This window comes from Teleopsis dalmanni, chromosome 1, assembly GCF_002237135.1.
Source record: "Teleopsis dalmanni isolate 2A chromosome 1, ASM223713v2, whole genome shotgun sequence".
NCBI lineage: Eukaryota > Metazoa > Arthropoda > Insecta > Diptera > Diopsidae > Teleopsis > Teleopsis dalmanni.
Window position 1 is genome coordinate 83,366,819 of NC_051846.1, and position 13,402 is coordinate 83,380,220.

Here is a 13,402-nt window from a genome sequence, read left to right on the forward strand (position 1 = left end):
AAACATCTCTTAATGGTAGATTACAACAACAACCACTTGTTTCTATGTAAATAATGTATAATTTTATACTTGATCTAAATCTACTTATGTGCTTAATTAAATTAACAATACGTAATATATACAACACAAAAATATTATTAAGCTACGCAACCCTAAAAATTCCGTAGTAATTTTTTCATGTTATCTTCATCAAATTTTGCATAAATTGTTCGCATGCATTAGCGAATATAAAATATTTATTCAAATATCGCGTATATCGAGTTACCCGCTTGATGTCACTTTAATTGAAATTAAAATATTTTATTTCGTAATTTGTTAATAAAATACTTTAAATACATTTTATTTTTGCACACTTATGTTTCAAATTTTTTGGCTAAGTTGACCGGTTGACGGAATTAATAATGCAAAATCGGAAATAATTTATGTTTTTAATGGTTTTTTTAGATAACTTGAAGCAATGCGGCGATAAATAAAAAAAACCGCTATATATGTTTAAAATTTGCTTCTTGATAAATAATTGCGCAGATTAAATCTTAATCATTGTTATTATAATATTTTAAATTGGAATTGATATTTTCGCAAAAGCGTCGCACATAGTAATTATTTTAATTGCCCACCCTGTAAACTGCATTTGTGCAGTTTTCCTTTCAGCACTCGACGCTGCTAAAAACGGGTTTAGTTTTGTTTCTGATATGACGAAATTCAAGTGCATGGCCAATCAAGCGAACAAAAAGTCGCATGTAAAAATATTGCTCATTCGACATGTGTTACAGCTACTTCAAGGCCAGCCTCCGCTTGCCTGTTGTCTTTACTGTTAACAGTGTTTACCAGACAATAATAATACAGAAAAAATATTTTTTTTTCTTATTGTTTCAATTATTTTATAGTGATATGATTCAGTATAAAATAATCTAGAAGCATTCAGGCAGTCCAACAAATTTATTTTTTATCCTAAATTCTGTTTTTGGGTTTTTTTTATCAAAAATAAATTAAATCAAAACAAACAAAACTAAGTTCATTATTAAAAAGTGCACATAATTGAATTTTTCTGATAAAAACATTTTTTTAGTTTTTATATGCATATTTAAATTTTTTAAATTTTACCGGGCTTGGGTAGTTCATTTAACAAATAAAAATGATAAAAAAAATATATGTATTTATTTGTGTTAGAATTTTTAATAATATTTTAAAAAAATATTTATATAAAGATACATTTTTTTTATTAATTAGATATTAATAAATGTAATTTTTTTTTGAGACGCTGTTGAAGCTTCTGCGGATCTGTCTTGATTAATGCATTTTTTATTGGAAAATTGTTTAATTTAATATAATGAGTAATATAAAAGTGCTTTATGAATGGAAAAAAGGAGTGAAAAAAGAATATACAAAAATTCGGTTTAAAATGCGTGCCATAAGGGCAAAACAAATCGGTCACTGTTTGCAAATAGCAAAGATAGGCTCCTGACTACCCATTTCTAACTATGCACCACCACATATCGATTGTGTGAAACGATTTGAAGTATATTTATATAAAGATGGGGAAGCCAACTCAGGTTAATTTTATGATGGAAGACGCAACTGTGCTCCATAATATACCATATATGGAAGATGAAGTATTAGATAAAGATGGTAAATTTATTGAAGAATTCATCAAAAACTATGATGGCAAGGTTCATGGGGATAAGGATGCAAATTTTATGGACACACATATTTTCGTTGAACTGGTTTATGCGTTGACTAGAAAATATACAAAGGAAATGAATGCAACCTCAAGCACAATGGTCACTGACAACATCAAAGAAACTGCTAATGAAATTGAACGAACTGATAAAATTGAAAAAACTGATACAGAAAATGCAGATGCTAAAGATGTTACCGAAAATGAAAAGAAAAAGACAGAAGATAAGAATTATTATGAAGAAGATTCCGATTTAGATGATGGCACAACGGATAAGGAGAAATTACCATTTCCAGCTTCTATAATATTTCAAGCCATCAGTGCATTGTTTCCAGATAGAGGTACTGCTATAGAACTAAAGGAGAAATACATCGAGGCAACTGAGCATCAGGATCCCGAAAGACCGCAAGAATGTACACCAAATATAGATGGCGAAATGGCTGAAAATGTAATTTTTTATGTATCATGTATCATTTTTTATCATCATGTAAAATGTAATCATTTTTATGTATTAAATAAACTACGTGAGCTCGGTGAAAAACAAAAAACTTATTAATAAATTGATCGTATTATCAACTAATTATATGTATATTCATTTATTTATGTAGTTCTATCCTATTTCAAAATTTGACGAATTCGAATAGCAAAGAAAAAACAAGGACAAAAATTTATTTAATTTATTGAAATTTTCCTGACCATACAACGCTGTTTCGAGTATTGCCAAATATTCATCATCAGTGATCTTAGGAAATATTCGAATTTTTATTTAATTAGTTTATAGTCCGTATATAATTTGTTTGGACTGCAAGTGCCAGGCTTAGAACTCTTGCCTGTCAAATTAAAAGCGATGACTAATCGTATTATTCCACAAGTAGTCAAGACTGCACAAAATTTCAATGCTCAAGTTCCAGGTTTTTTTGTCACTATGTTTTGACTTCGTTATCACAGCGGAATTTTATAACAACGATATAAATAAGAACAGATATAAAAAATTAAAATCTATTTTTATTAAAAAATTCCAGATAAGCGACTTAATAATGAACATTTAACAGAAAGTAAAATAAAATCAATTTTCTCATATTTATAAAACTTAACTCCTTAGTTCCACCAAAAGTTATTATATATAATAATTACGACAGTAATACGCCAGTATTTCAAAATGGATATAGTAGTCAACCTAATATAGCGTACAAAACGTTCGATCAAAAACAATCAATTAATCAATTCGAACAGTGTTTCTTAACCTTTTTTGTGTTATTTCTAATAAAGGTTTAATAAATTGCTACGCTAACATGTTCCCCACTCTTCACGTTTGTGAAATGAAATCAGATTAGACTAACAGATTTGTTTTACAATACTAGAAACTTAACACCTTTTATAACTGGACAATTTCCATTTCACAACATATTTTACACAACTTTTTGAATAAAAAAAAAATGATTGGTATAATCAACAATAAGAATTCTATTTGAATTCTGTAACTACAACTGTACCTATCAGCTTCTGTACAAACTATCTTTTCCATCACAAGTTTAACAGGCTGTATACATCTAATTTAAGTGGCACAATAGATTTTAAGGCCACAGTCCATACACTTTCATAATAATAATACATCTAATTTCTAATAATCTTTAATAATAATTAAATTCAGCAGTGTGTTTTATAATTTGTCGTTATGGGGGTTATAAAATTTGCAGCTCCATAATTTAAGGAACACAAAAATAAATATTTTATTAACAAAGAAAGCTATATTGAAAAGTGTTCACCATTTATATTATAAATTTTTTTTTTGTTTAACAAAATATCGTAGAACACACTCATAATTAACGGAAAAGCATCTATAATATCCCTTAGAGAGCAAACAGAACCTTTCAAGAATAGATAATTCTAGTAAAGCCTGTAAATGGTAGTTATAAGCGTTGTTAACACCTAACACTACATATTCACTTAATTGGCAATCGCGTAAGTTTTACATTTTCTAAAAATAAGTATTTACAAATAAAACCAAAGAGTTCTATAGCCTCTTTATACCCATCTAAAAGGCCAATTATCTAAAACACGGCTGTCCAAGGCACGGTTCATGGGTCAGATGAGACCCGGGGCTAATATATGTGAGACATGTTTCCAATCTACAAAAATTACGCAAATTTTCCCTTGATATATTTTGATAAAATTACAATATTTTATTTTTATGGCACTCCAAAAAAAAAAATTAATTTAAATGAATAAATTAATAAAACTAATTTAATACTATCACATTTAAGACCTATTTTGAGATGAAATAAAGTTTTACCAAATTTGTTCAATTTACTTTGGAACAATTCTTGTATAATCAAACAATCGTCGCTTATCTGGGGACATAGGTAATTCATAATATTTGGAATACAGAAAAAAAACATTCCATAAGTCAACTCAAAAAACATTTAAATAAATGAAAGATCGGAAAGCAAAGTACATAATATTTATTTTCTTAACACAAAAATACTTTCCTTTAAAAACTCTTAGTCTTATACATTGTAGTTTCCGACAAGCAATTTCCAAATTCATTTAAGGACAATTCTCTTCACAAATTCTTCATAAGAAGTTCGTTGGGTATTTATATCAATAAATTTGTGTTCAAAAAAATATAGATTAATAATACATCATGTTAATAAAAAATACTAATTTTACGTATTTTATTTGTCTCTTATAGCAAAAAATAATAATTTAATAAAATAAAATAAAAGTTAACATTCTTAAAAAACAAAACAGACTTTAATAATAATTTAAGGTTACAGTTCCTCACAGCCTGATGCCCTTGTCCAAGGCCTTCAATGGTAAATATGCCACTGAAAAGAGTTATACAAATAATGTTTCCTCCTTCAAAAAAAGTTAAATATTTTTATTAATTATTTATATTATCATGATATCTACAATTACCGAAACTCTTACCACATTTTTGTACAAATTTTATTTAAAAAAAAGTTTCTTATATTTTGATATTTGTCGACTTAATTGGTGAGTGTGAACATATTATTACTTTAATTATTATTATTATTTTTCCACGTTATTTTCTTCATATTCAACTATAATACAGTGGTCGAATCCTAAGTAAATACATTAAGACTGAAAAGTTTTCGGAAATTCTCATTTAAAATTCGCGCGCTGTATATTTTTCGATATTTTAAGTTTATGTAGTTTGGCAGCACTGTCCTTAATTACTATGCCAAAAATGAGCGCGATCTGTCAGACAGTTCGTTTACGGCAGCTGTTGAAACCAGTTCCCCTCAGTAGTGCGTTGCGAAATGTCTTCGACGGTCGTACGACCGTCCTGAAAGGCTTTGTACCACTCATAAACTTGAGTTTTCGATAAAACTGATTCCCCATAAGCCTTTTGTAGCATTCGCAACGATTCTGCACACGAAATTTCGTTCGAAACACAAAATTTGATGCAAACTCTTTGTCCAATATTTTTTTCCATTGTTTTTTTCGCAACGCACTACTGAGGTGAACTGGTTTCAACAGCTGCCGTAAACGAACTGTCTGACAGATCGCGCTCATTTTTTGCATAGTAATTTTCCTTAATTGCTGCCAAACTACATAAACTTAAAATATCGAAAAATATACAGCGCGCGAATTTTAAATGAGAATTTCCGAAAACTTTTCGGTCTTAATGTAGTTTATAGCCATTTGAAATAAACGAAGGTTACAGAATATAAGTAATACCATATTTTATATATAATATAGCGCATAACTGTTAGTATGGTTTGCTTATGAAACTATTATATTTTTTGCACATTGTTTTTTAAATCTAGAATTTATTCACAATTTTAAACAAGTAAACAAAGAAAAGCGAATGTGGAAATGATCGAATTATGATCATTCCTCCACTTTGAAAATGAGACTTTAAAATGCTAACATTTGCATCGTAATCAAATCCACAATTCCTTTTTAGTAGCTAACCTAAATGTGATCAAGGCAACTGATCACCCTGCAAAAAATAATACATGTGCAAACAAATTATTTGAATTTTTAATTTTTTAAACAGTGATACCAGTAAAGCTAAAGACATATTAGTTATCAAAATCAACAATAAACTTAGATTAATAAGCTGGTCCATCATTAATATCACTTTAGTAGGTTTTTGTTTTGTAGATCATTATAAAATATTTAATTTATTTAATATAAGTTAAAGCTACAATGTTTGTGAAAAATGAACCCAAAACTGCAACTGAAGTATTTTTTTATGACTATAAGAAACTTTGTTTTTAACAGGAAATACATATTTATATTTTTTTTAAATATAAACATAATATAATATAAATAATATATAATATAATATAAATATATGAACAAATTTAATAAATAATAGCAAAAACTCTCAGTATAATATATTGAAATAATTATATCAGATATTAAAGTTCATATAAGTTTAAATAAGATAAAAAATATATACTAAAAGTTTTAATATTTAAAAATATTTCATAAATAATTTATTATATATAGTTATATGATTTATAATAAATTTTAAATCTTGAGACTTTAAATTGCATTTACATTTTTATGATTTTTTTTTAATTTTTAATGGATAACATTAAAAAATAAATTTACAATAAATTTAGTGATATACATACTTGCGATCGCAAACATAAACACATTTTAGCAACTATAGTAGAATGTGGAACGCTTTAGGATTTTTAATCCTTGCGCAAGGGCCATGCTAATTTTCTCTGTATCGTTCCAATTTTAGTATATGTTCTGCCAAAGCAAGAATAGCAACTATTAAAACAATAGGAAAAGCATCAATTGTGAAACCAAAAGTAAAATTACGAAATAAGATATTTTTTTTAGAAAAATCTTATAATATTATTAAATATTTCCAAAAATATATTTTTTGATGTGTTAGAAATATTTGATTTGTTATCATATTTTATGTGTATTTTTATCAACACTTGCACAGTTTAAATTGTTTGAAAGTATCATACACAAAAGTGAAAACAATTTTAAATAATTGTATTCTTTTGATTCAATTATCGCATTTGCATGCATTTGTATATGAGAAACGCGAACATTTACTTACTTACTTACCTTACATTGGTTACAACCCATTGTCAGATATCGTTTCGACAAATCACTCCTCCACACGCTGTATCATTTAGCATATTAATTTTGAAGACCCGTGAAATGGGAACAGAGATAAAAACAATAAAACACTAACATGTACCTTATCTCATAAGATAAAATAATATCTTATCTTAATAAGATAAAATAATAATAAAGATAAATATATATAGAAAATAAATAATCAACTTTATTATTTAAATTATTTGACAACTTCACATATTTTAAGGCATTTATTATCACAATGGACCTAACTAAGCAGATCTTTCTGCAAAACTGCCTGCAACTTGAACTGTGACCCATTCATTACAGAATATAGAAGTCATAAGCGAAGGAGAAGATATAAAAATATAAATACAAATATAATATAAAATATATAAAAAAAATATAAAACTTATTCAATCAAACGTTTTAAAATATTTATTATAATAAGTGCGATTGGTAAATAAATGTGGATCTTATTCTACAAATTTCAATCTCACCATACTTTTAAATTGTACTAAAAGTGTTTTTAGATTGAATTGTGAACACTGGAATATGTATGAAAAAAATAGCCGGTGGTTCAGGTTTGCTCTGTTGTGTTCGAGTTTTTAATAACTAATGAATATTAATTATTCATACCGAAAGTAGGAACTATTTTGAGTCTAATTATATTTAATATTTATCAATGTATTTGTAATATCAGAAAGAAAAAATCAATCAGCACTTATTGTTGCTTAAATAACAGAAAAATAGAAAGAAAGCGAGAAGATGGGACTTATTAAATACATGTCCTTGCTGACGACTTGCTCAGTCTTCGCGGTGCTTATATCAATTATTTGGCAAGCATTCATTTCGCTGAAAAAAATAAATAAAGTGATAACCTTATTGACGGGTTTATTGGCGATAGAAAGCAGTTTGAAACGCCCACAAGACTATCCGCGACCAAAAGTAGCAATTGGTTATGGAGCTTGCACAGATTTACTTATAAATGCAACTGATTTTTTAAATTACACAGAAAAGTATGTGCAAGACATTGGTCCGGAATTTACTGTAGATGAGATCAATAATGAAAAAGAGCTTCTGCAGACTTTTGCCTACTACTTTCAAAATGGTGCAGCAGCTGAGTAAATTTAAAATTGTATTTTCCAAAAATTTACTTAAGCAAATTATTACATTTTAGACGGATTATGCCGAATACAGAGCTTTTCAGAAAATTGATAAACATTGCAAAAACCCGACATCGCAATCAAATTCAATGGTTTATTGGAGGAAATGCACCATTAATGGGTATACGCTTTTTTATGGAAGGTGCCGATGTCCTTCTCGGTGCACGTTTGTCGCATAAGTATGTAAAAGTGTGTTTTCCAAAAAAAAAAAAATTTTTATTTCATTTTTCGTAGATTAAGGCGTTTAATACCAGAAGAAATAAAAATTGCCGGTGAAGAAATTGACGAGGATGACATTCATATTATACTAGAATATAAGTCGGGTGACAATTGGGGTCCGTTTACAGCTCCTCGCGCAAATAGGTATATAATACATAATGACAAAAACAATCCACATCTGAACTCGCTGGAACATTTTGAAGAAGCTTTGAAAGAATTTCAACCCAAATTAGTTGTAATTAGTGGATTACAAATGATGGATAGTTATCAATTTGAAGAAGGTACTTTAGAGTAAAAAAAAAATATGTTGCAAATATTCTTAAAACACGGCATTCATTTTAAAATAAAAGGGGTAAGAGAAGCAAGACTATACAAGGTTCAACAACAAATATCACGGCAGCCGCCAACCGTTTTACAGCATTTTGAAATGGCTAGTTATGTTGAAATTGAATTACTACAGATGTTGCGGAAAAATGTGCTGCCATATGTAGACTCAATTGGTATGAACGAACAGGAACTAGATAATTTAAGGCAAGTATTGGAATTTGACAGAATTACGTTGGCATCTGACTGGAACCCTCGTATAGCTTCAACACTTGATCATATGCGAGAAGTATTCAAAATACTCGCAAACAATTATTACGAAAACATAAAGCGTAACGGCAGATTACGTCTTTTAACTCGAATTCATGTGCATACTCTTGCCTATCAAGCTATTTTAGTTGTCAAGGACTCACAGTGGAATAATACAAATGTATCCGCCGCAAAAGCCGCTCTAACTGCACATCGCTATGTGTGCCAAACCAATATGGTAAGTGCTTAACAAAACCTGTTCCACATATTTAATAAAACTATAATTGCATTTTTAGGTAAATCCTGAATCTGCGTCGCTTCTATTAGACGACAGTTTTGCAATTTCGGCTACTAAAAATGCTGAACGCAAAACATTTAGTACTCAAAATCCGGTACCTTGTTGGAAAGAATTCATTGAAGTAAATGCCCAAAAATCCATAGAAATTGAGATTTGCATTGCTCCTGTATTGGTATGCCGGGTTGCAAAAAAAACTGCTGGTGCTGGTGATAATATATCTGCTGCTGGACTATCACAGCATCTTTGACTTGCATCGCTTAGAAAGTAAAAAAATCAATGAATCTTTATGTCCACTTACATCACTTTAATTCGATTTCCATACAACCTTTGACCATTCGGAAACCTTAGTGACCTTAAAATGTTATATTTAACATATACATACTGTTAAAACATTCCAGAAGTATATTCCAGTATATAGAAATTATTATCTTAATATTGTTTATAATTTTATTACACAAAAAAACTTAAGATTGTTTACATTTTAAATGTACTTATCCTAAATTTGTGTTCATCTTATTATAAGATTAATCCTATTTTTAAATCATTGTTAAAATATTAGTTTAGCAAATCTACGTGTAAATTATATACATACTTTTCAAATTTTAGACAAATTTTACATGTTTGTAGTTCGGGTTTTTATTTTTTGTTACTTTTTAATAAAATGTTTAATTAAGATATTAAATATAGTTTTTATACAACCTACAATAAAAACAAGTTAAATATGTCCTAAATACAAGAATGACTACTAAATCTTACATTTTTCTCATTAAATATCACTAGTTCATGAAAGTAAGTTATTTTAAAAATAATTGAATAGAGTAGTTTAAGCAGGAGATGAATATTACCTAAATAGGAAAAAATTTACAATTATAAATTACAATTTTGTTTGTGAACAAAAGAGAAAATTTGCAGATTTTTATGAGCAAATAAGTCAGAAATAAGTGGAAGCGTTTCGAATTGTTACACAATACGACTTACAGAAGTATTATGAAGCTTTCTGTTTCTTACAGTCCCGGCATAACATATGCTATATTATCTAATGTAGATGATAAATTTTCACTTAGTTGTGACTTATGTTCTAGACCAGGTATCTTTGTTGTTAAGCATAACAAAGGACCCAACGAACATAATAAACTATCTAAGAGCACTGATAAGCTACCTGAAACAGCTATTTGACCTTCATGTTCTTTTAACCGTTCACCTATTATAGTTAAACTTTCACCTAACAATTTTAAATGAGCTGCTGTGTCTATGGGTTCAATACTCGATAGAGGAATTATTTTGCTATTTTGTGCATTTGTACTTGGATACGTTTGAGAAGGTACTTCATTAGTAGTTATATGAGCAGAATTATTACCATTGTTTGTTGTATAATTTTTTTTCTTTTTTACAATATTATTAGTTTCACTATTATTAAGATCTTTTATTAAGGATTTACTAACTTCTGCCAGCTTCTTAGTTCGACTTGTTGTCGCTCGATTAAAAAATGCCGAATTTAAACTATGTTTTGCTGATAGTCCCAATTTTGCATGCTCCATAGTAATCCTTGCCTTGCCAGCTTCTAGTTTTGCTCTTCTGCGCCATGTATTTTTCTCTTTATTGGATACATTTGCCCATAATTCACCTAGCCGTCTAGCAGTATTCGAAAAATCTGCAATATTCAATTCTTCATTACAAAATTATAACAAACCAAAAATAAAGATCTGCATTATTACCTAAATCTTGATTTTTACTAAACTTTGATGTTTTTCTAAATTCACGTGCCCACATACTATAGGCTGTATAACGCGACTTTCCTTTATCCTTGCGCTCCAATTTCCTTGTTATAACTTTTCCATCTTGGAGGAATTTTCTTTTGTTTGACTTTTCGGTCATATAAAGACTTTGACGTACTTTTGAATCGTGATTATTTGCGTGTTCCAAAGATTCTGCTTCAACACCTTCTACTAAATCAGCCACAAGTTCATCCAATTCATCTTCCGAATCTGGAGCAACAAGTGCATTTTCTAAAGGCACATCCGATAATTGTTCGTCATTTGAATCAGATTCATTTCCATCATTATCATCTGCCACGTTGTCCGTATCATTATTTTTTTTGCGACCGTCCTTAGGTGGCCTACCACGTAAACCACTACGTAATGGTTTTGGCGCTCGTTTTGGTTTCTTTTCAAGTTCATCTGGTGATTGAAAATCAAGTAGTTTGGAAGATTTCTTTCTCACACGTCCACTGCGCGATATTCCCGCTGTTACTGAATCTAATAAGTTAAATGCGTTAATTGAATACTATTATTTATTTATAAACAATTAATACCTCCTTGAGATGCATTCACAGTTGGCGGAGTTTCCATTTTTGTTTTTTATTATTTTTATTGCCTTTTTTGATTTGTTTTAACTATATTCTTTACAATAAAAGAAAATTGAGAAAATAACAAAAACCTTTTTGATGCAATAGACAACAGAGTTGCATTTTACTCGCGATTTATGAAACGCTACCGAAGAGAAGACCAAAAATAATTTACATAGTATATATGATAAGTTTCAATTGTTTTATAATTGTTAATGTATAAAACTAACATATTTAATAAATACTAACCTAATATATAAACAAAAAATTTTAAACACAATAATATTGCATAATATATCGTTAATGAGAATTTATTAATAATAGCGTCTTTTCAAAAATTCCCTCAGATGAAGTGTGCAACACTGTTGTTAATATTAGTAGTTTTTGTTTTTGGCGCATTTCCGCATCAAAGATATAACGAATTTGTTTGTGTTCTTTGTGTTTTTATGTTTATAATTACATATCAACAATGAATAAAAAAATATATTATTTGTAATATATAAAAATAATGATATAATAAAACATATTGATATATTGAATAGAATAAATGATTTCTTTATAATGTGAAAATAGAAAAGCAAAAGTAATAATACATAACAAAAAATAATTTTAAGAAACAATGACAAACCAAATAACTAGAACTGCACTCTCCGAAATACCTAGCAGATTAGAAGCACTGCGGGTAGCAACAACGCCTACAAACACTCATAGGCGTAGTACAGAGGAATACAATGGAAATGTTTACAACCCAGTAACTCTTTTGGACAACGCAACTAATGTTGCATTATCTGAAGAATATATGGTCTCACCACTTCACTCGCCAGATGAACTTGTAATACGTCAACGTGGACGACGTAGTTTTACCACATGGTCTCCAGATCAACCAGTGTCCATGCAAGCTTATAGCCCCTTTCAGCGCACACCAACAAAAATGCCTCTTACAACTAGTATGATATTACGTAGTTCGCCACGTAAACGCTTAACAATGGGTACTTTACCGTCAGATTCAATACCATCATCACCTACAAAGAACTATTTTTGGGCAGATCAACCAATAATAAAGAAGTTACGAATAGAAAGTGATGAACGTCCAATTGCTCAGCTCAATAAGGACGTACCATTAAAAACAGTGTTGGAAGGATTCTCACATCAACAACTTATTGATTTGATTGTTGATGGTGTGGTTGCAGGAAATAAACATTTAGAAGATAAATTGCGTTCACACTTACCGATACCAGATATAATGTAAGTAATTGTAAATTTAGTTCAAACTAAAACTAATCGTTGTTATTTATAGTCCAATGGAGCGGGAGCTATTACATATTAAACGAAATATTTTTAGATCCCTGCCAACGTCACGTCTTTGTAAAAAAACTGATAGTACATCATATGGGAGAGCGGCAGTTCATTTGCTTGAATTTAAGCGCATATTACACTCACACACAAAGCAATTGTATAATTCAGCCCATTGGGATGCATTGCTCGATTATATTATTATAGCTTGGCCCTGTGTTCGCGAGACTCCTATTTGGGATAGTGCTACGCATAATTCAGTGCGAAAGCAGTGTTTTAAACTATTATCATGTCATTGTATGGCAGCAGTTAAATATGGAGGTTTGCGTTTGGGCATTGATCGTCTGTTATTTCTACAAAAAAATCTTAGTGGTTGGATGCGAGACTATGAAGATGTTAACTCTTGTTTAAGTGCAGTAAATAAGATGCTCAATAATGGCTAGTTAAAGTTGCATTTTTAGATGCTTTTAAAGTAAATATTAGTTCTTTTGCAATTGTTTTCCTCAATACATTGTACCTTATTATTTTATTATAGAATATTTATAACATGCCATATTATAAGTTATAAAAATTTTTAATACTCAACGCTAATGGAGTTGGGTAACTAACTCCAAACAAATAACATTTTTAACTAAAACAGGTTGTAATACTAAGAATTGAGGATTTTATACAAAAAAGTTTTAAAATAAAATTTAAAGACAATTTATTTAATATCTAATATAATGCAAAATAAAAATGTGCAAATAAAA

At 29.2% G+C, this 13,402-nt stretch overlaps 3 protein-coding genes and 1 non-coding gene across 4 annotated transcripts; 2 read left to right on the forward strand and 2 right to left on the reverse strand.

Annotated features, from left to right (window-relative positions):
• Positions 1–6,329: 6,329 nt before the first annotated feature.
• LOC119673585 lies at positions 6,330–6,431 on the reverse strand. The gene has a single exon (XR_005252103.1). It is a non-coding gene; the product is annotated as a U6 spliceosomal RNA (small nuclear RNA).
• Positions 6,432–7,322: 891 nt separating this feature from the next.
• LOC119672130 (ADP-dependent glucokinase-like) lies at positions 7,323–9,451 on the forward strand. The gene is made up of 5 exons (XM_038083097.1): positions 7,323–7,884; positions 7,941–8,105; positions 8,161–8,426; positions 8,496–8,956; positions 9,015–9,451. The coding sequence occupies exons 1-5, from the start codon at positions 7,529–7,531 to the stop codon at positions 9,261–9,263; spliced, it is 1,497 nt and encodes a 498-aa protein (XP_037939025.1). The 5' UTR covers positions 7,323–7,528; the 3' UTR covers positions 9,264–9,451.
• A 267-nt stretch (positions 9,452–9,718) lies between these two features.
• On the reverse strand, positions 9,719–11,413 carry LOC119673410 (HMG box-containing protein 4-like). The gene is made up of 3 exons (XM_038084682.1): positions 11,328–11,413; positions 10,732–11,271; positions 9,719–10,667 (listed from the first exon to the last, which is right to left on the reverse strand). The coding sequence occupies exons 1-3, from the start codon at positions 11,362–11,364 to the stop codon at positions 10,021–10,023; spliced, it is 1,224 nt and encodes a 407-aa protein (XP_037940610.1). The 5' UTR covers positions 11,365–11,413; the 3' UTR covers positions 9,719–10,020.
• Positions 11,414–11,920: 507 nt separating this feature from the next.
• Positions 11,921–13,366, forward strand: LOC119668787. The gene is made up of 2 exons (XM_038078423.1): positions 11,921–12,605; positions 12,658–13,366. Exons 1-2 carry the CDS (start codon positions 11,980–11,982, stop codon positions 13,094–13,096), a joined length of 1,065 nt encoding a protein of 354 aa, XP_037934351.1. The 5' UTR covers positions 11,921–11,979; the 3' UTR covers positions 13,097–13,366.
• Positions 13,367–13,402: the final 36 nt, after the last annotated feature.

Excerpts from the sequence above, each read along its gene's own strand:
- LOC119668787 (XM_038078423.1), top strand. The coding sequence starts at position 11,980 with ATGACAAACCAAATAACTAGAACTGCACTCTCCGAAATACCTAGCAGA. Across the intron at positions 12,606-12,657 it reads TTACCGATACCAGATATAAT|TCCAATGGAGCGGGAGCTAT; the intron begins GTAAGTAATTGT and ends TGTTATTTATAG.
- LOC119673410 (XM_038084682.1), bottom strand. The coding sequence starts at position 11,364 with ATGGAAACTCCGCCAACTGTGAATGCATCTCAAGGAG. Across the intron at positions 11,272-11,327 it reads TGTGAATGCATCTCAAGGAG|ATTCAGTAACAGCGGGAATA; the intron begins GTATTAATTGTT and ends TTAACTTATTAG. Across the intron at positions 10,668-10,731 it reads TAGTAAAAATCAAGATTTAG|ATTTTTCGAATACTGCTAGA; the intron begins GTAATAATGCAG and ends TGAATATTGCAG.
- LOC119672130 (XM_038083097.1), top strand. The coding sequence starts at position 7,529 with ATGGGACTTATTAAATACATGTCCTTGCTGACGACTTGCTCAGTCTTC. Across the intron at positions 7,885-7,940 it reads CAAAATGGTGCAGCAGCTGA|ACGGATTATGCCGAATACAG; the intron begins GTAAATTTAAAA and ends ATTACATTTTAG. Across the intron at positions 8,957-9,014 it reads ATGTGTGCCAAACCAATATG|GTAAATCCTGAATCTGCGTC; the intron begins GTAAGTGCTTAA and ends TTGCATTTTTAG.